The 27,823-nt window shown below is 38.4% G+C and overlaps 1 protein-coding gene across 3 annotated transcripts in view; it reads left to right on the forward strand.

Moving 5' to 3' along the window:
* Positions 1 to 9,947: 9,947 nt before the first annotated feature.
* The window catches only part of LOC138015417 (pancreatic lipase-related protein 2-like), a 274,790-nt gene continuing 256,914 nt past the window's right edge, over positions 9,948 to 27,823 (forward strand). The window contains exons 1-8 of one of the 3 annotated variants that reach the window (XM_068862441.1): positions 9,948 to 10,021; positions 13,466 to 13,557; positions 15,198 to 15,437; positions 16,501 to 16,812; positions 21,501 to 21,689; positions 22,242 to 22,481; positions 22,735 to 22,764; positions 23,565 to 23,749. In XM_068862441.1, the coding sequence (XP_068718542.1) occupies positions 13,485 to 13,557; positions 15,198 to 15,437; positions 16,501 to 16,812; positions 21,501 to 21,689; positions 22,242 to 22,481; positions 22,735 to 22,745 (1,065 nt within the window). In that variant the 5' untranslated portion in view covers positions 9,948 to 10,021; positions 13,466 to 13,484 and the 3' untranslated portion in view covers positions 22,746 to 22,764; positions 23,565 to 23,749. Of the gene's footprint in view, positions 10,022 to 13,465; positions 13,558 to 15,197; positions 15,438 to 16,500; positions 16,813 to 21,500; positions 21,690 to 22,241; positions 22,482 to 22,734; positions 22,765 to 23,564; positions 23,750 to 27,823 lie in introns of those variants that run through there. The other 2 variants (XM_068862442.1, XM_068862443.1) reach the window with 2 other exon arrangements.

Genomic DNA, 27,823 nt, shown 5'->3' on the forward strand with positions numbered 1-27,823 from the left:
TCTTGCTGGCTGGCAAAAATAAAGGTGTTTCGATGAGCTGGCTGGGAAATTTTGTTATGATCGAGGTTTTGCCTGGGAATTACTGGCTGTAGAAACTCTGAAGACTGAGGACGACTAAAAAAAAAAAAAAAAAAGGACCCCTTCCATCTCCCAGAGAATAGTCACAAACATACGGCGGCTGGTCAGAGTGATTGCGCTTGCGGAAAAAACCTGTTTTGTCCCGGTTTTGTCGCTTTTGTTCGGTCGCTTTGGATCGAGGGATTTGAAAGCGCGCGGAATTCCTGGCTGGGAAACCAACCAATTTTATCTAACTGGCTGGGAAATTTCTTGTGTGTCTTGCTGGGAAAAAGGAACAGATAACGTTTTCCAAGCAACACTACACTGAAAAACACCTGAAAATGCCTTAATAACATTTATTTTCATTAACTGGGGTATAATAATACATTTTACAACAAATTGGTCGTTGGGTGCCCCTGCCTATGGACTCGCTAGTTTTCTTATTGCATCATATACTTTTAGCCTCAGCCTCAAAATGAGAAGTTCTTATAGAAAAAGAAAGTGTTACAGAGGAGAAAGTGCTCAGTGATATATAATCACATGTGCAGATGGTTGGAGTTTCAATTCATATTAATTGGATAGGGACTATAAAGACTTGGCCGACCAACAAAACCCTTGCTCAAGAGATTTTGTGGGGCATCATTTTTTAGCCCACACACGATTCCAAGAGTAGAGTACGGTGTACCACTGTATTAATATGATTGTCCTATACACCGAATACAGCCATCGTTGCGTTGTAATAATAATAATAATAATAATAATAATAATAATAATAATAATAATAATAATAATAATAATAATAATAATAATAATAATAATGCAGACATATTGAAAACAACTTGTGGTTGGCCCAGCAACAACTCAACAAGTGCTCATGACTGCACCAAATTACTAACTCCAATAAGAGAGAAAGGCACCATGATTGGCAATGTAACAGTCAATGGTGTAAATTAATAAATAGTGACAGCAAGATGATAATGAAACACATAATTCTCAAGAGATAAATAAAACAAATATCAATGATATAAAATCGTACTGTTAAAAGGCATCATCAAAGAAACTAGTGAACAAGCCATACAAATTGAAAGAACAAGAAACAAGGAACAACAATGGGTTATCCGTGAATAAAGACGTATACAAACAAAAGAATATCTGTCACCGAGACACCGAACATGAAAAATATACTGCCATAGACAAGTGCGACTACTCCAAAACAGGTCGCACAGGCTACAGAACGACAAACCCTGAAGGGAATAAAATATAAATAGCAAAACTTCGAAGGACAGAAATACAGGGCTGTGAGCGCGAAACCTCGATAAAGGGCGAAACCGTGAGGGTAATATATAACCTCGAAAATAATTAACAGTAAACCTTGAGAGTGAAAAATAACAAGTCTGTTAAAGCATGGTGAACTATGCCTAATGTACGGCTTATTTCTAAAACAGTTGTCCTGATGCACGCTTACACTTCAGGGAGACAAGAGAAACCATGCAACATGGCGCGAAAAGTTACATGAACGGCGATACCTTTTAGCTTTTCAGCCATGATCGCTCGTTATAGTACTAACTCAGGAAGAAATTATTTGCACTTCAAGATTTAAAAGTGCATGACCCTAAAAAACAAGGTAGCACAATTAAAATCTGCTGAAGAAGTCGAAAGCGCGTCAATTCCGCGCCAATTATCCTACAAACCACGACAAATAAAAATATAAACTACCTAAACTAAGAGTCGATACTTATCTTGTTCACAATGTCAGAAGACGCTCCATCTCGTGGTAGTAGCATATAAAAGGAGAAATTCTACAACAAGGAAGAAATTGATTTGACCCTGTTGAATCAGCCTCCGCGTAGCTTGCACAAATGGTGAATGATCTCCAGAAAATCCCGGATGACAGAAATGCCCAAACTGCAACATGGAAAATGACTAACTAAGCATGTCACACTCATCATAAATCCATTTAATTCCTCTGGGCAATAAGTGTCCTTTCTTATTTTTTTAAAAGTCAGAAAATAATCTTTGAAGTTATTTTTATGTGATCAACAGAAGGTTATTTCACTTGGGTCATTTCTGATTAATTTTTTTAAACACTACATATTTTGTATGAAAATTTAAAGCCTTCTGGTTCCAACTTTAATTGAAGCCTTGCCACGGTAACGTTGCTAAGAGATTATACTAACCTCGCCCTATGACCTCGGGCGAAAAGAAACACTTAAAAAGGAGAGTCGGCCATTTTGATAGCAACGTTTTTGTTGTTGTTTGAGTCGTTATTAAGAAAAAGAACTTAACAACTGCTTCATTGGTGGTAATGGTCGCGGCCGTCGTCATCGTTCTTACTGAAGTTTTCTGAAAGAAAACTCCTCTTCAAAATAAACCTTCGTGCTGTAGTAAACATTTTGTGATCATTCCATCTTGTTTTACGGTGAGCAGTATGGGGAACTATAATGAAACTGGGTTGAGATCAGTAGTTTCAAATAGAACAAAGGAAATATGACAATGAATTGTATCAGTCATCCAGTTGATAGTATAATAAAACGAAAATAATTCACTTACTGGAAAATTATAGACGAACGATCAGGAATCTGCCGAGCCAGCTTGGGTCACGCAAGTGTCACGTGATTAACTGACTCGGCACGCCCCGTAACGCACGGTTCCAAGTGTGCTATAGCACGAACTGTAGCCCTATTTCTTGTTAAGAGAAGGGCCCTCTATCCTCTCCCAAACAGTAAGTGAATTATTTTCGTTGTATTAGAACAAAGGACATGTTCTATGCTAACGTTGTCGTCCTTAAATTTGGTTATTTCACGTTGTTATTTTAGGGGAACCAAACGATAATCTTCGGTGAAATATGTGTTCGGAAGAGTCAAACTGATCAATGGTATATGAAATAAATCATATATGAACTGCGAATATGAAATCAAGTGAAGCTATGATCTTCGCAGTTATCAACGCAATTTTTGCAATTGCGTAGATAAGCCTGAAAAATTCAGGACTTCAACGAGGTATGAACCCGTGACCTCGCGATTCCGGTGCGACGCTCTAACCAACTGAGCTATGAAGCCACTGACGTTGGGAGCTGGTCATTTGTCGGTTCTAATGGTCCCGTGAGGAATGAATCAATGATGAATGGTATATGAAATGAATCATATATGAACTACGGGTATGAAATCAAGTGAAGCTATGATTTTCGCAGTTATGAACGCAATTTTTGCAATTGCGTAGAGAAGCCTGAAAAATTCAGGACTTCAACGGGTGAAGAGTCAGACTATCCTAAGTTACTACGTTACCAAACAGCTATAGATTACTTTACTGAAATATCACCTAAAAGCCAGGCAAAAGTAATCCCTCACGTTTTCGGAAGGGATATTTTTTGCCATTTTTGGCACTTAAAAGGTCACCTAGCAGTTTCGGATGAGTAAAGGGTTCGCTGGCAAGTTCTTAGAGGTAACGTTCAGCTTGCAATTTCTAAAATGAAAATTTCATTCCAAAACACTTTAATTTTCGGATAAGATATCCGAACAGTTCAAATTCTTGTAGGTGATATAAAAAAATATCTCTTTATTCAGCCTTTATACATATTAAGGAGCCACGAAATGTCTCTCAAAGGCTTTTGGCTTAATATATTTAATTTGCTCGTTGGGTGCCTTTGTTGTTTTGCAAACGGCGGCAAAAAAGGCACTAAAAATACGTACCGAACGAGCAACACGATTATTTCTCATCTTTTAACCAAAAATCATCTTGTTTTGTGGCGTTGCTTTCATAAACTGTGCACGTGAAAATGGCATAATCATATGCCACTAGCACTCGTATTTCTTACACTGACTTAGCACTTTATTTTTCTTTTCAATTAAAACAAAAGTTATGCCATTCGTCTACTAGATGAGAATGGCAAAACAAATAGTGTGGTGCCTTTGAAAATAGTTAAATATACCAAGTACTATGTTAATCGTATTTGCAACACGTATCTCGTGCAGGAAAATAATAGGTTTCGTAATGCGAGCATTGCAGCTTCGGAAAAACAATGAATATTAGGCTCACGTATCAATCACTTTTGTGTAATTTTACAATGTAAATCCGATAGGCAACGATTGAGGTAAAAATTGAAAATGATCCCATTTGATGTTATGCCCGGTGTTAATTACATGTCCGGCAACTGCGGAAGTGCTGTCCTGGCTAACATTTGTCTTAGTATTTAGCTCGAAGAAAATTACCATATACCATTTTAAGACGACCCTATCAAACGAGAACAAAAATAATAAAACAGTTTCTACCATGATCTTCAGAAAATGACCTTTTGTGGGTAGTAGCGAAAACGTGGGGCCGGGGCCGCGGTCGGAGTGTCTTTTTAATATAAATTTTTTTGTTTCAATTTTAGTTGTTATTTTCCTGTCCTATTATTTTCGAATGATCGTATGCCGTAAGAAACCGTTCAAAATCATGATTATATCAGCGTAATACCAATATTGAAAATGAATTTCTGAGAATAGGTTCTGAGAATAGTTTATATAAGTAATATATATAAAGAATTTCTGAGAATATGTTATATAAATATCTTGAGAAGTATAACATTATATATTCCGGTCAATTTGGCTTCCGAGCAAGTCATTCAACTGACCATGCTTTATTGTTAATTAATAGCTGATGATAGCTGATAAAATTCAAAGGGCAATTGAAAGTGGTCAGTTTTCCTGCCGAATATTTCTAGATCTCAGGAAAGCTTTTGATATTGTAGACCATGATATTCTTTTAGCCAAATTACATTCATATGGTATCCGTGGTACTCCTTATGATTGGTTTGTTTCCTACTTATCTAATAGATCACAATTTGTATCAATAAGAAATACTACTTCGTCTTCTGCTGTCATTTCGTGCGGTGTTCCTCAGGGTTCTCTTGGCCCACTCCTCTTTCTTTTATATATTGATGATTTCTCTAATTGCTCAAATTTATTCGACTTTCATCTATTTGCGGATGACTCCAATTTATTCTTTGCAGAGTTATCTTTAGAATCTCTTAAAACAAAGGTCGATTTAGAGTTAAAGAGTATCCATAATAGGCCTTTTGCAACTAACGATCACATGGTACATGCCATGCTGGAGGGCAAGTTCATTATTATTCCCCCACTGGGACATTAAAACAAAGGCAAGTCAAGCTTGACTGGTTCAGGTCTCTTTGTTTTAATGTCCCAGTGGGGGAATAATAATGAGCTTGCCCTCCAGCATGGCGGATTTTGTACCTTGTGATCGATAGTTGCAAAAGGCCTATTGGCTTTGCTGCAACAAATTATCTCTAAATATTGACAAAACTAACTTTGTTATCTTCCATCCTCCTCAAAAAAAGCTCACTAAATCCATTTCTATACTTGTTAATAACAAATCTATTAAACAGAAGGATTATATGAAATACCTTGGTGTCTTCATTGACTCTCACCTTAAATTTAAGAAGCACATTCACCAGTTAAGTAAGAAAATCTCCCGAAGCATTGGAATCTTAGCTAAACCTCGTCTTTTTGTCCCCCAGGATATATTGATTCAATTGTATTACTCCCTTTTTAATTCTTTTCCAAACTTATGGTCTTATAATCTGGGGAAACACCTATGAAGCCACTTTACATCCTATTATTGTTCTGTAGCAGAAGGCTGTTCGAATTGTTACTTTTTCTTGTTATAATGCTCATACTTCCCCTATTTTCAAACATTTGTACATTATGAAATTTCGTGATGTTATACATTATCTTAATTGTGTCTTTATGTTTAAATTTTATCATAATTTGTTACATTCTGCTTTTCACTATTTTTTTACTCCTACACACCTTATTCCAAAATGGCCGCTGATTTATGCGGATACAATTTGGCCCTTGCTGCCTCGTTCAATTTTAAGCTTAAGAACGAGGCATAAAGGGCTTATTTGAATAAAAAATATATATATTTAAATGGCGACCATCTTGGAACAAGGTGTATAGCAAGTAGGCACAAATATAATACTAGACTGTCTTCTAAATCAGCGTTTTGTACTCCTACTGCCAGGACTAATTATGGGACGTTTAACATTCGTTTCAAGGGGGCTGTTCTTTGGAATAATATTGAGGCGTCTTTAAAAATTCTTGGCTTTCACTACTTTAAGTGTTCCCTTAAAAATTATCTTATTACGTCATATTAACTTCCTCTTTACTCCAGTCCATCTGAAGAGGCAACCATCCTTTCTGTTTTTTTTTGTTGTCGTTCTCTTTGTTTGCCTATCTTTTATCATTATATTTGTGCCTTCCTGAATCGACATTTAGACGATTTAGACGATTAGCTTCTTAGTTATTTGTACCTTTCTCAAGTCTATTACTTATTTCGTGTTTCCCTATTTACGTGTGGTACAAATAAACTTTTTGTTGTTGTTGTTGTTGTATCTGAGAACTTCCGCTGGTCCTTATTTTTTTACTTAAACTCCTTTATTTTTACGATTTTCGATTCATCGTATGCTGAATTTCGACATGCCAGGCACTTTTTTCGATGCTCTTTCCCGTGAAAACAAAATCAAAAACACACATTGGGGCCGTTTATACTACAGAAAATAAGCTGCGGCCAGTGTAAGCCGCGGCTTAAATAAGACGCGAACACCCCCTTTAAATGGTAAGTTTACAGCTTATTCCATCCGCAGCTAGCTCAAACCATGGCTTATCTCCTGCCCCAGGGTTCTAAGGGTTTTAGGCTGTGCGTATCTTGGGCGCGGCTCACCTCAGACGTGAAAGTGTTCGTTTAAATGTACTCAAGCGTTGTCCGCGGATCGCTCAAGCCATGAACGGTTCATGTGCATGTGCTTGTTTTGTTATCATAGCACAGACTCATTTTGCTCCCGTCCTTTCGCCTGAGAAAGATGGCGAGCGCTAGCAATGAATCACGCAAAGAAACAGATTGGACCAGTTGGCGGGGAGTTATGCGAGCACTTCGCGTCTTATGTAAGCCTCACTCGTATAAATGGTCCAATTCGCGTCTTAAGTAATCTGCGGCTTACATAAGCCGCGAAATATTTTTCTCGTAAATGGCCATATTTTCTCCCCCATTTTTTGAAAATTACCTCACACTTTGACCCTAGGCGAAGGACCAAAGTTCGCAAGGGGAACAATTTTCGTAAGAACGTCCCTTAAACGTTCCACGTACGATTTTATATCTTATAGGAATCCTCTTGTGAGTAAACTCGAGAGGCAAACAAATATCTTGCGCCTTCATTCCCCAATATTAATTTTCTATCCTTCATTGCTAATTATTCCATCTGGGAGTGAATACGCCCATTTTTCATTTCATTATTCTTTCAATTTTAGAAATATTTTCGTTTTCGATATTTTTGTGCTGGCCCTGAAAGAGAAATGAACAATAAATACGATTCACTAGATTGCCTGCATCTGTATTCGGAAGTTTCATTATAGAAGATTATTCAGTTTTTGGCATAAATTGAACCACGGCGGTTGTCATGTGGAGATCATGATGTTGGTGATGCTCTTAGTTCTGAGGATTTTTTTTAAAATTAAATTCTTGTAATGTTCTCGATTATTGTTTACTGGCATTTTTACTTGGCAGACGATATTCTCACCAACGTTTGACATATATTTTTGCTATCAAATGAATGTTTCGCTAACGCTATCACTCTTGGCAAATTTATTATTAGTAAGCATCACCGATAGGAAACCCGAGTATCTCGAGATGCGCAGAACGTATGCGCAATAACAATAGTAGGCACCGTCCTTAAAGGGAGTATTTACATGACACCGGGGACGAACTCAGACCGGTATGAACTTGAAACCGGGACGAAATGCTTGGTGCTTGGTTCTGGACAAAATGTCATCTTGTATCCTATAAATATATCGCTGACCCTGAAAAGAGTGCAAGCTTGAAATTTCTGGACCCGGACTGAAATTTGTTGTCATTTACACGCGAATGGTCCGAGCCCAGACCGGTACGAGAATTTCTCGCCTCCGTCCAGCAACCGAGACGAAGTCAGACCGGTCTGAGTTCATTGTCGGACCGGTCTCATGTAAACACATAAAAAAAAATGTATTCAGGCCGATACTAACTTATGTTGGTCTGAATTCGTCCCGCTCTCTAACAAAAGTCCCCAGTGAAAAATAACAAATTTCCAGACTCGGAAGACAAACGGCAAATATGATATCAACCACCAACTTGTTTGTAAATTCATAATCGTAATTTTGCGATATCCTTAAATTTACTTGTGAAAAATTGCAAACGTGCATTTTTGAAGTGTCCATACAGGCAAACTCATTTCGACATTTGTGATAGCACTTTTCCTGACGCTTTCAATTTTGGAAATATCTCAAAGTTTGAATAAAGCAAATCAGTAAAAGAATACCTTTCAAAGAATTAAATCGCTGGAACTACATTGATCAATCCATCAGACATCAGACTTTTTCAACCAAGCAGTTTTTTCCCTTCTGTCTGATTGAATAATTCATGTGCAACCAACTAATTGTTAAAGTTTTTACTTAGCAAAAAAAAAAAGCAATTATACTTATGTCATACATGTATTATTTACTTTTTTGAAATAATTGTTTATTTTTATGTGCTTCAAGGTTTTTACTATTAAGGCGTCCAGAAATTTCACTCAAGACAGTGAAATAATGTCTGTGCAATTATTTGGTATGTTACACTTCAAAGCATATTCAGTCCCTTAAAATTCCATCGCAACCATTGCGTTGCTCTGAGTACTGACTCAGCGCGGAAACATGTCAATTTCCTTTTTTGTGTGTGCGCCAGAAATAATAAAATCGAGCGTTTTACTTAAAGCTCGATTTTCCGAATTGTTGTGTTGTAATATCTAGCCACCTGCTTAAATTAACGAAGTTTTAACAAATGGTAGCTCTGATTTGCTTTGTAAAATAAAGGAAACTTTATTGATACGTGACCTTCACCAGCGTTAAGAGAAAACGTTGGCAGTGAAAACTGTGGCTTTATTAACCGGTAATTTTCCCTACTATCTATTTATCTTACTATTTTAACAGTTAGTTTCCGGCCCAATCACAAATCAGCGATATGACGTCACCACGCTTCGACCTCTCTGCCGAGATCATTCTAAAGTGTGAATAAAACTTCAAGATTAGCATGAATATATTACTAACAGTGAAAAAAAATTAAATAGGTAAGAATGTCACGAGCTCTAAAATTTGATAAAATCTCTATCTATCTTGCCTTTTTTAAACTTTAAATTGTGAGTAATATAATATTCCGCGAAATAGAGAAGTGATATGATATTCATCATTTCAGTCACTCAAAAAACAAACTTTATATAATCTGCTTTTTTTCGCCTTTGTATTCTTTTGTAAGTAACTTTTTTCAACGTAATAGGAGATTAATTACATTAGAGCGGTTTTCATTTGGGTGCCGAAAGTAATTAGCGAATTGCTTTGGTTTTGCATTACTTCACTCAGTGATTAGTTCAAAGTTCTCGCGCCACTTTTTCAACCAAAACCAATCGTGGCACGCGCGTGCACATTTTCCTGCGCTTCTCGTCGGCTACGTGTAATTACTTCAAGTTTTGATTGTCTTACCGGATTGTTTCGGTCCTTTTTGATTGGCCAAAGTAATAACTTTGGTTTCTGTTTTACAACACTCGATTGAAACTTGCTCTATTGCCCAACCTCTTTCCACGCACTGATTTTAATTCACTGTACTCAATACCATATTACTCTGTGAAAGCAGCAGTAAGTTGCGCAAATATGGCAACCCTTTCGTGACAATCGAAAAAATTATATTGAAAAGCACATTTATTAGTTCTGCTTTGTACTAGGCGGCTCTGCTATCTTCTCATATTCCAATCTTTGATGGACCGTGATTGACAGCTTGACATGTCAATCACACATATGGTGCATATAGGTAACCCATCTGTGTTGTTCTGTACAGAAACTTCCTTACCTTTGAAAACGAAAGATCACCGGAGCCCAAAAGAAAGTTGACCAAGTTAAACAAGGTGGTGAGTTTCCGTCTGTTTAGAAACTGTACGCAGGAAGCGTTGATAGCAAATTTTCTTTTCCCTTATCTTGAAACCATTTTCATGTTTTAGTTGTAAAATACTTAATGCTTAGTATTCTAGTCCTGTGCTGTACCTTAATGGGAAAAATGACGAAGAGTATAAATTGGTGGTGTTGTGCAGATCAAGAGAGTGCATGCACTCTAGATGATCTTACTGGTGACGTTAATTTTTGTCACCTGTTAGTATCAAAGTAAACTTATTCTTCGTCGGCGTTCTGTTAAAAGATCAAAATACAAAAATGCACTATCTCTATGGAACTGTTTTGTCGGGTTTTTCTTCCTGTCTTTGCTTTAACTCAAAAAGTATAATTGGGCATTGCCACAAATTAAAATTGGATGCCGACGTCGCTTTACCCTGGCCATAGCAGGGAATTGGAATTTGCAGTCTGTGAAAATAGCCCCCCTCCGGGGAACTATTTTGGTCCAATGATTACCAAAACGTGAAAGGAACAAAATAATAATTTAATGCTCTTTACAAGTATTCACCATTCCTTGAACGGGAAATTTTGTTAAACAAAACTCTCTGGATGTGCACATATACAGGACTAAACAGCTCAATGGAAACGCATGAGGCGCTGATCAACGGATAGTGAAGTCCCCGCTTACTCTCCGATCTCGAAGGCGAAGATCGTGAATTTGTGCGCTCTTCCTGCCTGCCGGAAGATAGAAAATAAGTTTAAGTCCCCGCAATTCCCTGCTATGGCCCGGGTTGCGAGGTGGGGGGAGGGGGGAGCTTTACTTTGACTGGTGCATTAATACTCAATGCGGCAGTACCTGTTCCCTGTCAGCTAACATTTCATTTGGAATCAGCACACAGACGTCTGCCCGTTAGAGTTTTTTCGAGGCGTCAAAGATGGAATGTTGTATTTCTAAGCATTCTTATAACTAAACGTTGTCTTTCTAATTACACTTCCAAACCAAATACCATTGACTTAATTCCGTTGCTACGGAAGATAAACTGAGCGCTCATAAGGTTCCATCGACCTAAGTGCGTTCTAGTTTGAAAACGTAATGATTCAACGGTCGAAGACTAGAGGAGCAACGGAAACGTTTCGGAATAATTTATTGGAAAAATTTAAATACACATAGTGTTGGATATATCCCCAGTGTCATTGTTAGCGGGTGTAGACAGACATTAACTGTTGAAAGCGATGACGTCAGATTGTAGAAAAAAAAACTTTCGAAAGCTTACGCTTTGGCCGTTCAAAATCTCGGCTGCTCTTGTATTTCGCCAAATGTCCGTTTTTCCGCCTTTTAGGATTCTTCAAAATTAGTTGTATTTGTTTCATTAGCCCTGAGAAGTCTATGAGGGGAGTGGTTAAACAATATATATTTACTTCTATGTCTAATAGTTTCAATTACTTGTCTATAGTCAAAAAATATATATTTTACTATGACTGCAAAATTCTCGCACGCTCATTGGTTAATTTTTATTGTCAATAAGCAAAGCAGACATAAATTTCTAGACAACAGTCCTAAGAAAATACGCGCGCTGATTGGTTAAAAATCGTGTTTCTATAACTCGATGGAGACACAGAACTAGCACGAGCTGTTGACGGAATGATGGCGCAAACAAAGAGAATTTACATTTTGATAATTAAAGTTAACAAGTTGTTTTCCTTTTTCTCGTCGAGTTGTTTTCTAAAAGATATAGAGAGCATGTACTCCGTGTTTCTATCGAGTTATAGAAACACTCGTCAAAGTTTGGGAGAACTCGAAAAAGCTGTGGAAACACTTGCCTGCCACTCGTATTCCCACAGCATTTCTCGTTCTCCCAAACTTTCACTCATGTTTCTATAACTCGATAGAAACACGGTACATGTTTTCTACATTTTTAAATTGATTTCAGTTTTTCATGCGTCTGTCCTGTTATTGACAATGAATTTCGGCATAACATTGTCAAAGTAGTCTGCGGATCCACTCGGCTATCGCCTCGTGGATCCACAGCTACTTTGGATGTTATGACGAAATGCATGATCAATAACAGGACAGACGCATGAAAAACTGACATTATTTTGTTAAATAAAACATTCTTGAAATGCTGTTGAATCTCAAGGCGTTTTACGGAGAACGGGTTGTCATTAAAGAATCCTTGACAAACTCAAGAATTAGTCTTCGAAGATTATCGTCTACATCTCTGCGGCCTCGGCCGAGCCAAAGGATTTTTCTTCCAAACATCCCTATCCTTCATAAGTGGATCCTATTCAGTTGCTTAGTTAACACTAGTGTATAGATAAGAGTCAAGATAGGTCGGTCCCTCCGCTTGTGTCTATATACATGTATGTAATGGCTCCGAAAGCACCGTGACCTTGCTTGCAGGAAGTTACTGATTCCAACAAAAGACGTAAAGTACACTTTATGAGAAAGTAAACATAGAAGAAAGGAGTCGGCTATAATTAATCGCTTAAAGGGACGACGAGCCACATGAAGGTTTTAAGACAATTAATCGGAGTGACGGTTGCTATGACTAATTTCCGGTTTTTGTGTAGTCTAGTTTTCCGACCGTGGTTAGTCGGGGTGAGTTGGTTAGTCTGGGAGTTGGTTCCCAACTCAAGTGGGCTGGGTCCACAAGAATTAAAAAGCTACTCCAGATTCAGAGGTATGGCGTCGTCACATCGCTTGGAATATACACTGGCCTATTTACGGACACGCAGACAACCCTTTAGAAACACTAAAGGAACTTGATTACTTTCTTACTTTCGCACTCATTATTCTTGGATGATGTTCGCTCCAAATCAGCCGCAATGCGCGCCAAAATATGCGGCAATGATTTGCAATGCTCCACCGCTTTTGAACTTAGTGGAATTATGAGGTCACAAGGATATGCGCATACGTTGAAGTCCAATCAAGCGGTAATATGATTTGTTCTATTTTCCCGTCGTCCCCGTCTTTTATTGTTGGCTTATCCGTGATTTTACCGGCTATAATTCTATCGTGTGAGGATATTTATTTCTCAAAATTGGAAAGAAAATTTTTATCCGAATTTCTGCACGTGCTCTTATTGTGGGTGTGTCGCCTGATTAAAGCAAGTGATTTGGTGTATCGCCTTCACTTAGTCCCTGAAATTCTTGGTAAACATTTTTTGCTATCGCACTTATCGCGAGTGTGATAATTAAGTAAGAGTTTCCATTCCACTTACATATAATTTATTAAAGAAATTTATTCGATCAAAGAACGTGAATAGGTACACACAAGAAAACAAAAAAATTGTAGAAGTTCAGCAAAAGAGGAATAAAAAACATATTTTGGAAGGTTAAACTCATTTTAGCTAGTATTGATTTTCCCTTCTTTTGGTTGGTTCGAGGGCAAGTGGAAATGATCCTGGTTTTCCGCAAAAACTCATGGGAATTGCGCTTATAAACATTTGTATTAAACATTTTTCCAGGGTTTGTGATAAAGGCACAATGAATACGGCATATCTACTGACGTTAGCTGTTTTTGTCGGCTTCTTTTCAATGGGAGATTCACTAGGAATTGGTGAGTAACAAGGCATTCACCTTTATTGTTATATTTGAAGAGAATATCACATAAAACGCCATGGAATGTCTTCATGAAATCCCTTTTCCTTGCATATAACTAAATCAAACAACCACGACTCTGGAAGCTGATTGCTGGTAAGCGATTTGAGGCGCACCTCATCATGACCCATCTGCCAGAGACATGACCCTCACGCCAGTTTCCTTTCTTGCGGCAAATTATATTGTGGAAAGCGAGAGTACATCCAAGAGTAAAGATTTACCCAAATTAATCTAGTCCCCATCAGCGTCAGAAAAGTGTCTATTTTAAACCAGGTTTCGCGGGAAAATAAACGATAGGCCAAATTGGCGAACTCAATGTTGTACCCAATTCAAACCCTTTGGGAATAAAACGTGAACGCTACATTATATTGAAAATACAATACACACCACATCTTAACTCTGGGAGATTTGAATTGAGTAATCCAATTTGGTCTATCGAGTTCCCACCAAACTTGATTTAAAAATAGCACTTTACTGACGCTGATGGGGACCAAACTCATACCAGATCTTACTGACTTGGGTAATGAACTTTTACTGGAAATTATATAATCTCATGAAATGAAGAAGTTAGCAGTTGGATATAATCATCACGGCACAGTTTGTTGAGCAATCTTAACGGGAACCTCCACTCCGACTAACGAATAATTTTAAACCAAACAAAATAATGTTTGCTATGAAATTTGTTCGACTATTTTCTACAAAAACATGTGTGGATCGAAAAATATTAACTTTAAAATCACTTAGGCGGTTTTCAAACGTCGAACTTTACATATGCCGAATCTAATGCAAATAACAAAAATCTACTGTTTTTGCTCATTTGCATTAGATTCGGCACATGTAACTTCGACGTTTGAAACGGGGCTTATTTTCACTTTTAAATTCCCCGGGCACCGCCATCTTGAATAACTGTGACGTGTTACGGTTGCATGCTCTCTTTTGAAACAACAGGGAAACCATGACACGTCACAATTATTCAAGATGGCGGAGCCCGGGAAATTTAAAAACCAAAACAAGCATTTTTGAAATTCACTTATTTTGGATACAAACGCTGTCATTGTTAAAACTTCGAACAATTTTTGAGTATGAGAAGGGATATAAGTCGTGTAATCGGAAGGCTGTTGGACCGACTCCTGCTTGGAGCACTCGGGGCCCATGTCCATGACAGATTAGCATCTCTTCTCATTCGTTTACCGCGTTAAAAACGCTCCATCACATTTACTATCAATTTTGATTATGTTCCGTTGTTTAAGAATATTTTCTTGTTTTAGGTGAGGCTCTCTTTGAGAGCTTGCAAAGGTAGGCAAAAAAATACGGGATTTGAACGGAATTCGAACCCATGACCCGCACTATTCCGCTGCACTTGCTCTACCAACGGAGCTACCAAGCCCGTTGGACGCTGGTCTTTTATCCAGAACGATTTGTACAAAATGACTATTGTACTTTTCAACACGTGAGAAAAAAGTTGATATTATGGCCTCACATTTTTATCCTAATTGCCATCAGTTGTCTGTTTGGTAAAGAAAAAGACTTTTTAAGTATATTAAGTAGCAACGAGCTCAACTTGATTTGAATTTAACTAATGTACTTTCTCCTGTAAAGGACTCCCACAAGTCTGCTATGGCAAGTACGGCTGTTACGGCCACTTGCCACCATTTCAAGACGTAATGATGAAACTCCCCCAAAGTCCGGAGGAAATAGGCACAAAATTTTATCTTTATACAAGAGAGAACAGAAACCCCAACGACAGAGAAGAAATTGATGACAGTGACAAAAGTAAGCTGGCCAGCTCACATTACAACATAACACGGAGGACAATATTCATGTGCCATGGATGGACAGGTAAGAAAATACCACTCCCTCCGACATCGCTAGAGAGTATTACACTATATTTCTCTCTTCAGACCGCTGTAAAAAAATAATTTGCAGCCAGTTTATCGATTTCAGATTCCAGGCGCTTTCGTGAGTTTCGAGACTTACTAATTTCTCCTCTAATATGATTAGTTCTTATCGCCCACAACCTTCCTTTTTTGCCGTTGTTCCTGGAAAGGAGTGCACTATCTCTCCCAAGGGAATTACTAAAGTTATTAGCCTCGGGCCGTACTCAAGACCTCGGGCACAATTTTTTTCGTATACGGACCTCTCAACCGGTGAATAACATATGTATATTTCAATGCTAATACCCATTGTATTTGAAGAAGGCTTGTCTGGCCACCCTAATTATAATTAAAACAAACATTTTAATTATGTCCTCTATGCTGTATCGGCCCCTGAGTTTATATTCGTTGTTTTGAATCACGCCGATCTGGAATCACCTGTTTGATCCAACTTATACCTGCAAGGTCAAATCAATTTTTGGACAAAAATTGTTAAATGTGATTGCAGCACAGAAAAAACAAAATCAACTTCAATAATAATAATAATCATCATCATCATCATCATCATCATCATCACTGAACAAAAATAATGACAATATTACACAAAATGGCTCTTCATCTAACTTAGCAAATTCGGAAGAAACAATTGGATGTGTACAACGAATTTTCATATTTAGAAAAGGAACCACTACTACTCATAATTACTAATTGTACAATGACCATCTTGAAAGTTTTTTGCACTTCCGAGTAGGCTTGTCATAAGTTTTTATTTTAAATTTCTGATTGTTTATCATTCTTGTCTTCTTTTTTTTTTTTTTTTTATCTAATTAAGGCACATTGTGTTTCCAATCGGTTTTGGTTCTTTTAATCCAGTTAAAATTGGGATGATGAGGATTCAAAATGAAAAAAAAGTTAAAAATAACGTGGTTTTATGGGTCCCAGGTGGTAACAATTTTGAAGGCATATTATAAATCGCTCCTAATCGAACGCACTTAGGAATCCAAGTAACAGTTAATTTGATTTCTTAGAAACCTCTTCTGGGTATTACGATTGGGGGCTTAGAATGAAAGATGCTCTGCTGGATAAAGGTGACTTCAACGTCATCATGACAGACTGGAGTGTTGGAGCAAATCAAGACTTAGGAGTGTCATCTGGAAACACACGGCTGGTCGGCGCTCAAATGGCCGAACTTGCGCAATTCTTAATATACTGCAACGGCAATTCAAAGGATTTGGCTGACAATTTCTACCTTATTGGGTTCAGTCTCGGAGCTCACGTTGTCGGATATGCGGGGAGTTATCTGCAAAAGAAGTACAGCATGACGGTCGGCCGCATAACTGGTAAGATTACTTCTCAATTTTAATAGGCGACTGAGGATAAGGGAGCTGCTCCCGTTATTAATGGGGGCTTAATTTACCCAGATTAGTTCTTGTTTTAGCTGTTTATTGGAGTACACTAGTTTTTTTTAGTGCGACATGAAAGTAAAAGTAAAGTAACCATATTTAACGTCGATAACTCGGAACATAATTCAACTGACAAACTTGAAGTCGACGGTGCGCTCATTTTACTCCACCCTCTCCATCAGTGCTCCTTTTAAAGGGTATTTAAAGCTACTTAGCTACACGGAAAGGAAAGAAGTCGAAACAAGAATGCGAGATCCGGGATTCGAACTCAGGATCTCTAGCACCAAGGCCGCGCACTAACCGACTGTGCCATCCTTGCTCCTAAAGATACCGTTGCGTTCACTCAAGGACCACCCCTTCGCCTTCTTTACACCGTAGCGGCAAAATATAGACAGTTAAGATGACAACCCTTTGAATAAATAGTTGGTGTTTAGACTGATAGAAAAACTTTGCTGTGTTCATCAAAATTGAGTGTGCAATTAACCACTATGCCAGTACAGTACAAGAGTTGCACTGTTATTTTAATTTTTAGTTAAACAGTTTTTAATATTGACCTTAACCCCCTTCTTCCCTCGGATCAGAAAACACCACTTGGAGCAAACCACTGGTATCTCTGAGTTCAGTACTTTATGCTCATAGCAAGTCAGGGTTAGGGTAAATTTAAAAGGTTTTTTGAAATTCAAATAAGAAGTAATAGCAGACTTCACACATTGTTTGGCTCAGTTGACATACATCAATGCATTAGAGCAAGAGATGCCGTTCTAAAGATAGATTTCTAAAAAAAAGGAAAACTGAGAGGAAAGACTTGTAAGTCGTCAGGTATTGTGTTTCGGCATCAGATGAGTAGGGTTAGAAGCGATGGTATTTATAGGGAAATAATTTGATTGGAGTGGAAGCTCGTTTTCTATTCAGGGGCACCCAACGAATCTGTTCCTCACATTATCTGTTCCCCAGAGGAATCTTGCTGGCTGGCAAAAATACAGGTGTTTCGATGAGCTGGCTGGGAAATTTTGTTATTGATGGAGGTTTTGCCTGGGAATTACTGACTTTTTCTAGCATTTCAACCCGAGCTGGCTGTAGAAACTCTGAAGACTGAGGACGACTAAAAAAAAAAAAAAAAAAAAAAGAACCCGTTCTCTCTCCCAGAGAGTAGTCACAAACATACGACGGCTGGTCAGAGTGATTGCGCTTGCGGAAGAAAAACCTGTTTTGTCCCGATTTTGTCTCTTTTGTTCGGTCGTTTTAGATCGAGGGATTTGAAAGCGCGCGGAATTCCTGGCTGGGAAATAAATTTGATCAGCTGGCTGGGAAACCAACCAATTTTATCTAGCTGGCTGGGAAATTTCTTGTGTGTCTTGCTGGGAAAAAGGAACAGATAATGTTTTCCCAGCAACACTGAAAAACACCTGAAAATGCCTTAATAACATTTATTTTCATTAACTGGGGTATGATAATACATTTTACAACAAATTGGTCGTTGGGTGCCCCTGTCTATTGTAGGCATACGCTCTTAAAATAGGATTCGACCTTCAAGTCCCATGCGCGTGCTAAGAATTAACTCGTCATTCGATAACTGGTCGCTGTTGCACACTTAACACTACGAACTTTCATTAGTAGGGTAGTTAATTCATCCTGTTAAATTAGTTTTTTCCAGAAAGTCCTATCCACAAATAAACATTTTAAGAATATGAACTCCAAGGAGAAAAGATACTTTACAAAACAAACTATCAAACAAAGACTTTAACGCGTAAGGGTGGCCCATTCACCAACTTGGCTGATAATTATCCATAGGGGCCCAATGCATATGACCCTGGCTGCCAGAGGTTTTTCTCTCTCAGAGCGATGGAATAGGCGAGGAAAAACCTCTGGGACAGGCCGTTGAGAACCTCAGTTCCATACCCCGTTTGATTGACATCGAGAAAACTCAGTAATTTGATACGTGATATAACCTACCAATCAGCATCTTCGGTTTCCAAGGTACATTCGTCTTATTCACTTCGATGTCAAATTCAAAAATTCAATGTTCCATATAAAACTTCGATGTCGAATGTGAAGATAAAAACTCAATTTCCGAAGTTGAATTTTGGCGGACATCTACGAAAAAAAAAAAAATGATAAAAATAATGTAGAACCCACTGCACTTTTTCTGCCTTCAAAGTCTGGATTTCCGGAACTCTGCGGCGTTTCGATAATGGCCATAGTGGGCACGAGGAATCAGGTTGACAGCAATTAAACCAATCAGAGTACTCCTTAGAAGTGACAAGTTCCTGGAACCAATCAAATTATTAGGGTCAAAATCTGACTTTGGGAATATGAAATGGCATCCCATTGGACCGTCCTTCTCAAAGAACTCGACGGCCTTTACCAGGGGTTTTTCTCGCCGCTTCGCGACTCGCTATTCCGTCGCTCTAAGAGAGAAAAAACCTGTGGCATCCAGGGTAAATGCATATGCATGCAAACAATATTTACAATGAAGTATCCGCCCATCTTCATCCCAACCTGGCCAAATATAAAATTACATATTACAAAAACAAAATATGATAAAAACAAATAAAATAAATAAATAAAGTTAAAATTAATTCAAAATTTAAATACCTAAGACGCTAGTATTATTTCAAGCGACTTTTCAAAATACAGCTTAAATTGGAGATTTCTTTGATTTCGTTAGGTAACGAATTAAATATAAGTGATCCCGAATATCTGAATGACCTTTTACTAAGAGTTAATTTACTAGGTTTGGGAAAATGAAGTTCCCTATATTTTCTAGCTGATTACAAGAATGAAAATTACTATTCCTGGTAATTAAAATAATTACTTATTAATAAATAAGATGGAACTAGCCCATGGAAGCATTTAAATACTATAATAATTATACTGTTGTGCATTTGTCTAAACCTGCTGAGTCTACCCAAATCAATACCTGAAACGCCAGTGCAGAATTCTCTCTATTTGTGCTCCATTTCAACCGTATAATAATACGAGCAAGTCCATTTAGCAGCTTTTCTAGGCGTTGGTTATTTCCTCGTAAAATTCTTCCCAGACCGTATTGTATAATGCAGAACTGGTTGCATTAGACTATTTACAAGCAAATTACAAAAAAAGTTTCGTCTAGAAGAACTCCTATAATTTCCGATAAAATCCGTTCTCAAGTTGAATCCGTTGTGCAATAAATTATACATTGGCAATAAATTATACATTGGCGAGACAGGTAGACGACTAGCTGACCGATTCCGCGAACACCTTCGCGATGTTAAGAAGAAGGACAAAGATGCATCTAAGCCAGTCGCTCGTCATTTTAATCTCCTTAAACACTCCAAAAAACACATGGCAATCTGCGGCCTTTCCCTACATCTAGGTACGACGGAAAGCCGCAAGAATCTAGAACAAAAATTCATCTTCCAAATCGGCACCCTTAATCCTCACGGCATTAACGAACGCTTTCCATTTAACTAATATTTTCCTATTTTTTACGTTGCCATACTCCTACTCTACTATAAAAACTACACGTAACCCATAATTCCTCGATTCGCTCTGACGAAGGGCTAACGCTCGAAACGTCAGCTTTTAGAATCTCTGTACGGTGACCAATTTACATTATCAACTTCGTTGATAAAACCAAATTTTTGTATACTGCTTCCCCACCGACGCAGCACCAAAGAAACTACCCCCTTCATTCCTGAATCCGTTGTTGCCTAGGTTAAATTGGTAAACCTCGTTTTATCTAGGGTGAATACGCACTCAGATCAGTGAATCGACGAAACTTCTTTTGGAGCCTAAATTAAGTCTACAGAAAAATTAGGGTCAGGTTAGGATTAGTTCTGGTACGGTTATTATACATAGATATCAATTGACTTAGTATGGAAAAGTAAATAATAAAAGATATACATACTTAATTGACCGCCTGCCATGGGGGCTTTCCAGGGCCAATGAAACAACAACTGTTAAGAATCGCAACTGGCCGGAGGCAAACCAGTTGGCTATTTACAAGTGCAGCTGGGAAGTTGAACCAGGGACTACCAGGAACAAATTCAACGAGTGGTCAGAGCGGGTCTTGAAACCGGGATCTCCGGATCTCAAGGTAAGCGCCCTAACCACTGGGCCACACTGCCTTCTTTTAAGAACTGTGTTGGGTTTAGCCGCTCAACCCAACACAGTTCGTCGTCAGTTGTAGTGTAGTGGTGAAGATCTGGAGAGTCCGAGTTCGAGTACCGGTAAGTGCATAGTACAGTTCTTTTTTCCCTTACTATGATTTAATGTTGATCCTTTGCTGAATATAGTTAAGTGTATGAATAAATGCAGAGTGCATATACACCCTAGGTAAAATGTGGATAACCAATTTAACCTTGGTAAAAACGGATTCAACCTGAGCCCTGATTTGACCGGCAACATTTGCGGTTCGAGAGTCTGTCAAATGAAGTAAAACGTGTGCAAATTGAATGAAAGCTCCATTTTTAAACCAAACAAAAACTATAATAATTGTTCGAGATGAAGCGGGAACCAATGTTTAGTATAGGTAAACGTTTGCCTGAAAATCATGCGGCTGAGAAAGCGTAAATGATTACATATGACAAAAACAGGAATTCTTCCTAAATTGGTTTTGTTTTTTTTTTTTTCAATGCGTCAAGGTTTAGATCCCGCCTTGCCATTTTACACTGGAAGCGACAATGACGTTCATCTGGATAAGACTGATGGGCAATACGTCGATGTCATCCACACAAACATGGGAGTAGTAGGAACTCCAGACCACGTGGGCCATACTGACTTCTTTCCAAATGGTGGCAGCCTGCAACCAGGCTGTGCGAATGACCCCACGGGTATGTTCTCGTGAATTTCAGGTCTCGTTATTTGAAGGTGGCGTGTCTAGTGCAGGGGATTTCACCAGCAGTCCCCTCCCTAGCACTCCGGGTGAACACGAGGTGCGTTCCAAAGTTCACTTGCATTTTCATCCATTTGAGGAGCTTTCGTGCATTTTTTTTCTTTCTGAACATGCGCACTTCTTAAAAGAAAGACTTTCCAAAGGGCAAATTTGAAATCTCGGTTGATAGTTAATCGTGGCCATGATTTTGAAACAACTGGGCCCGCATAACTTGCCACACGAAAAAAATGTATGTTCCCTTCTAAAGGACCTTCGCGTCAGGGGCACCTTACTTACAGAATTTTTTGGGGAAAATTGGTCTTTCCGAGGTTTGTTTTAAAGCAGTCAAGTCACCATGACTGAAGCATCGCACTTCGCAGAGATGGCGTAACAATCAAATCACCTGCAACAAACCAACGCCTGAAACTAACTAAAATCAAACACTGGTCAATTAATAAGATGCATAGCGCTTAATTCAAACCGTGTCAATATTTCTTTGCTTTTTTTAAAGACCTTACATTCACAGTGGGCTGTAACCACCTGAGGTCCACAGAGTTCTATATCAAAACGTTGACGGAGGATTGCAGCAACCCGTTTAAAGGACACCCATGTAGCAGCTACGTTTGGTATACATTCGGGTGGTGCAACGGCTGCGGTGATGAAGGATGTCCTCTCATGGGATACAGGGCTGAGGAAACCAAGCAGGAAGGAGATTTCTACCTGGATACAAGCCCGATGGACACATTATGCCGTGAGTTAATTCTTAATTGTAAACGCCTTAGCTGAAGAAATCCGGTAACACATTTATCGCATTATATATTATTGCACAGCTTTTGTCCATAAATAAATATGGCGGCAATACGCGCATAAAGACATTTAAAGGACAGACACATAAAAAAGGCACTGCTTTGAACATAAATCGTAAAAGACATAAGTTATCTGTCGAAGTTTTCCTGTTTTACTCGGCAATTAAGTGAACTTTTCTCTTCATTTTCTACTTTCAGCTGAAGCATAATAAAGATGAGAAAGGAACGGTAAGTTGTTTGTAAATAAATTTGCATTTAATTCAATCATGGATTTAGTTTGCTATTCTTTAGCGCCAATTTGCACTTTTTTACAGTTTTTTACCTTTTACATTATTGAGGAACGTATTCAACTTCTAATAATGAATAATACACTCTTTTTCTTGTATAAGAGCCTCTTACGTGAGAATTTACCGACCAAAATTTTAAAAACATACCCAGGCTGAGAGTCAGATAAGAATGTCTTTGCTTTTTGCTCATGTGTTTACTTGTCTTTTTTCGTAAGTATAGTATAAATAAAGATAAAAGAAATGCAAGAAATGAAAACCTGTTGTCTTTGTAACAGGACAATTAACTAAAATACTTAAGGGCGTTGATACGCTGGCATGATACTCTGAAGAAAAATTCCGGGTTGTAGTCAAACGTACTTTTAATGTACCACACAATTGCAACCACGTTTAAGTGCTATTATGGTGGCCAAAAAATCAATTCTTCTTTTTCTTTGGATTAACTAAACACTAAGCAGCCCAAGTTTAAAGCCTTCATTTCAAAAAGGCACCTTTTGTTTTAACTGGAATTCCGCCATTAGTAACTTAAAAATATTGAGAGGGTTGGATCCAGGAGATAATGGCGTCAAAGACTCACTAGTATTTTTACAGTGCGTGTGTACGCAGCTAAATTAATATGCAGCGCGAAAGTTTCGGGCTTTCAGAGTTTTAAACTTGGGTATTGCATATTTAAAATATATTCCTCTTCAACTGATTTAATATGTTCTCTCTTTTTTTCTTGATTTATTTTTTTTATCATTACAGGACACTGCAGGACGCTTCATGGAGTCACAAGGAAATTTATATTAATAATTATGCTTTGAGAGTTAGCGGAATAGCTTTTTTAGCTGGAAATAAGAAGTTGATGGCTTATTGAGTTTGAATGAAATTCATGCATGTGATCTTAATTCGTGTGACAGAAAGCAAAAGAATTAAACATATTGATTGCATAATTGTCCGTTCTTCTTGATTATGTATCCTAAAAAGTGTAAAACATCGTTCACAAATGAAAACAGTCCCATGAATCCAAGCAGTCGTAGAAGAGAGACTACTGAAGAAACTTAAGGTGGCTCAAACATCTTTCACTAATTTGGAGGGAATGCCTTATTAGAAGGATTAACTCTACAACACTATATAATTTCAGTTAACGGCAACGTTATGGTACCGTACGAAACACCAATAATTGCTAAACAAGATGCACATATTAATGTGACGCAATAAACTACCATGGCAACAAAAGAACCATTTAAAATCTCCCAATATTTTGTGTTAAAGCGCTGACATCTCAAAAACGAACTCAGGGATCCCGATTTTTTATTGCAGAAATTTGATTAGGAAGCTAAGACTAACTCTCCGCAAAGTTAAAAAATAGGTACGCACTGTGTACGTGGTCGGACATGGAACAATTGTTACACGTTGAAACTTTTAGCTGAAACTCGTGTGATCGGTTTAATTTCGTGAAAATTTTTTGAACTTCCGTTGCGAGACGAGTTTCAAGAAAGTAGAACCGCTTTCTATTTCTGCAACGGTCGGAGCAATCGCAGTGGTGATAAAAACAAGAGTTTCACCGTGTAACACCACTTCGTGAAACTGGTCTCGTCCGGGCTTGTTATAATTCGCTTCGTAAGCAAAGCAGAAACCGGCTGAGGCAAATTTCAAGACCAGTTTCAACGTTCCCGAACGAGTTTAACCTTAATGTTACACGGTGCAACGCCTGCTGAAACTTGTTTCGCAGCGCCGTTGCTCACAAGTTTCAGCCAAAAGTTTCAACGTGTGACAGCGGCTTAAGTAGATAGTTTTGAATTGAAATCAGGGCATAAAAAATTGGCAAGCTTGAGTGGCAAATGACAGGTTGATTACCGCTACACAACAATGTGCAATATTTAATTGAATTAACTATGGTATTGAAATAATACTGGTTTGCAATTAATTACAGATTAAGGGAAATCAACAGTATAAGAGCAAAAAAAAATGTAATCAACTGCTTTCGGTGTATTTGGCAAATTGGACTAGAAGAGAAACGTCGTGTAACAGTCAAACAAGTAGAGAAGCCAAACAATTTGCGTCTTCTTTTCTTCAGCCGTTCAGTTTTTTGTTCCACTGTTTCATTAAGAAATTTTTCCTTTCCCTTCGCAGCCCGTTCTTTTAATCTTTTAGTTCTTTGTTCGGAGGTTTCGTTCAACAATTTCTCTCTTTTTTGGCAGTCTGAAAACGATTCTTTTTTTAAAGTGTGTCACTATTCAAATGCTCAATACTTTGTTCAGTATTTTTATTTGTCTGCTTATGTTAATGATCTGTCCACTTGTGCCAAAATCATCAAGCTTTTTTCTTTCAATGTTGAACTGTTTCAAAAGATTCTGTTGGTTTCAGTACGTTTTCGTAAATTTCAGAACTCTTATTTGAAGGTGGCGTGTGTAATGTAGCGGATATCTGCAGCGCTCCCCACCCTACTGAGCACTCCGGTTTGAAACCCATCAGGTGCGTTTCAAAGTTCACCCACCTTTGCATCCATCTTAGGGATTGTGACTAAAACCCCACACGAGTACATATCAGTAACATACGAGTACATACGAATAACATACGAGTATACACGAGTAACATACCAGTACATACGAGTAACATACGAGTGACATACGAGTACATACGAGTACACACGACTAAATATGGCAATATACAGGTTATAAACGAATACGTTGGTTACATACGAATGCATAGGAGCAATACAAATGAAGTGTACCGTTTTTTTCTTTACATTTCATTTTAACACGTGCGCAGGTCATGTCTTGCATACACACGCGAGCGCGCGCAAGGGCCACACGCGCCAATACCTCACACATGCGCCACACATGTGTACCACACTCAAAGACTAAAGTACAGTCCAAAGTACAGCTTAAGGGAGAAACGGTGTCTGTGTACGAAGATGTGAAACCAATCGGCATTGAAGAGTAGATTCATGTGTAAATTATTTTAAAATCAATTTTAAGGCGTCAACTTATGATTCACAACCAATATCAGAAAGATAAGAAACGACTTAGGGACACCTCAGAAGGTGAGACCTTATACTTTATAGAAAGTGTATGGCCAAAGGTTAATAGTCCCCTTTGGAAAGTATTCGGCAAACGGCAGGGATCAGCCAGTGATTCCTCAATTCAAATTCTTCCCAACAGATAGAGCGCTTTCCATTTTTCGTGGGAAAACCACAGGGGGCCCGCACAAGGTGTTTGTGTACCCGATTGTTATTTTGTGGTAATTGTACTAGATTTACCGTTTGCCTCACTTATAGCGACATATCGCTATGAATTTAATTCAATGATAAATAAACGTTGAATTAGCTTACCTGTGGTGTTAAGTCGTCCTTTTGCCTCAAAAGTGGTTTTTTTGAGCGATTTTGAATGATTTTTAGTTCACCGTTGACTATTATAGAAGTAAAAGGATGGAAGCCTTGCTTTGAAAGGGTCCCAGCGCTGGAGCGATTTTTCCCCCAAAATCGCATTGCTCGGCTTTCAAACTTCGCAGCATAAAGGTCAAAAGATGCACGATTCTCCTCGTACCATTCAAACGGCCTGGAGCTAGCCCTCGAAGAAGATCAAAATTTCACAGTATTCGAGCGGTAGGAATACGTAGCAAAAGTCTCATGTGCCAGCCGCAAACCGTCTCGCCGTTTGCTCATCTCTGATTGGATGATGATTTCTCATCATCCAAATTACAGACAAATGTATGGAAAATTAGAAAAATTGAGGCCCTGTTTACAAGCAGGTAGGGCAACCCTAGCATGAGGGTTACCTTAGCACTCTGACATTTATTCTTTTTTTCATCGACGTGTTTATAAGGCAGCTAGGGTTACCCTGGCGCTAGGGTAACCCTATCTGAGTGCTAGGGTTACCCTAACTCTAGGGCCTTGCAAATGCTCTGCTAGGGACAGCTCGCTTACCCGGGACAACTTTTTAACTGTTTCCATTGTGTTTGGGATGCTGGCGGTTACCAAGCACGCAAAGCTGTCCCGGGTGGTAGGGTAACCCTACTGTGAAATTTTGCTTGTAAACCCGGGCTATCTTTAACCCTCCTGCTAGGGTAACCCTAGCAGTAGGGTTACCCTACCTGCTTGTAAACAGGGCCTAACTGAGCGTCTTCTAGCCAAGCGACATCCTTCAAACTTTTTGAACACAAATCAATCTTCCACCTAGTACTTTAACGTTGCCATTCACAAATTGTGTAATATTCAATTTTGGAAAAGGCTATTTGCACATCGGATTCCCTTACAAACACTGTAATTTCAGACAGCTTGGCGAACTCGTTTATTAGGCAGCGTCGAAAACCTTACCGGATAAGGCCTATTGATACTCCACGTGAATACAGTAACAGACAACTGCTCTCAAAGGGTACACCCCGTCTCATTTTGTTATTAGAAAATTTCTCACCAGTTTTTCCACTTAAAATGGAAAGCGCTCTATCTGTAGGGAAGAATTTAAATTGATAAATCGCTGGCCTATCCCTGCCGTTTGCCGAATACTTTCCAAAGGTCACTATTAACCTTTGGCTATACACTTCAATAAGGTATAAGGTCTCACCTTCTGAGTTGTCCCTAAGTTGTTTCGTATCTTTCTGATATTGGTTGTGAACCATAATTTAACGCTTTTACCTCAGTTAAATAAATTAGGGTAATTCTTTCGATCAAATAGCATCTGTCTTTACTTTACTCAAAACCGATATACATGCTTTATGCCAACATTGATTTCAAAAAAACTAGGGGCGCTACGAGCGTAAACTGGGTTTCCTGTGGTACGTGTTACACAAAAACAGAAGGCACTGAATTGGGTGGTATTGAACTGGAACGTTCGAGTATTTTTTTTTTTCGTGGGAGGTGATGTAGCCCATTTGTGTGGTCACCCAGATGTCATGTCAGCAATGGCCCTTTGGCTAACACGTTCACACGTTGAATTATTTTGTTATGTCGTGTTCCGTTTTAAGGTCTTTTACTTTTTAAAGCTTTGGTAATAAATTCAGTTCAAAGATAACAAAACACG

This window comes from Montipora capricornis, chromosome 9 (genome assembly GCF_036669925.1).
Source record: "Montipora capricornis isolate CH-2021 chromosome 9, ASM3666992v2, whole genome shotgun sequence".
Classification (NCBI taxonomy): Eukaryota; Metazoa; Cnidaria; class Anthozoa; order Scleractinia; family Acroporidae; genus Montipora; species Montipora capricornis.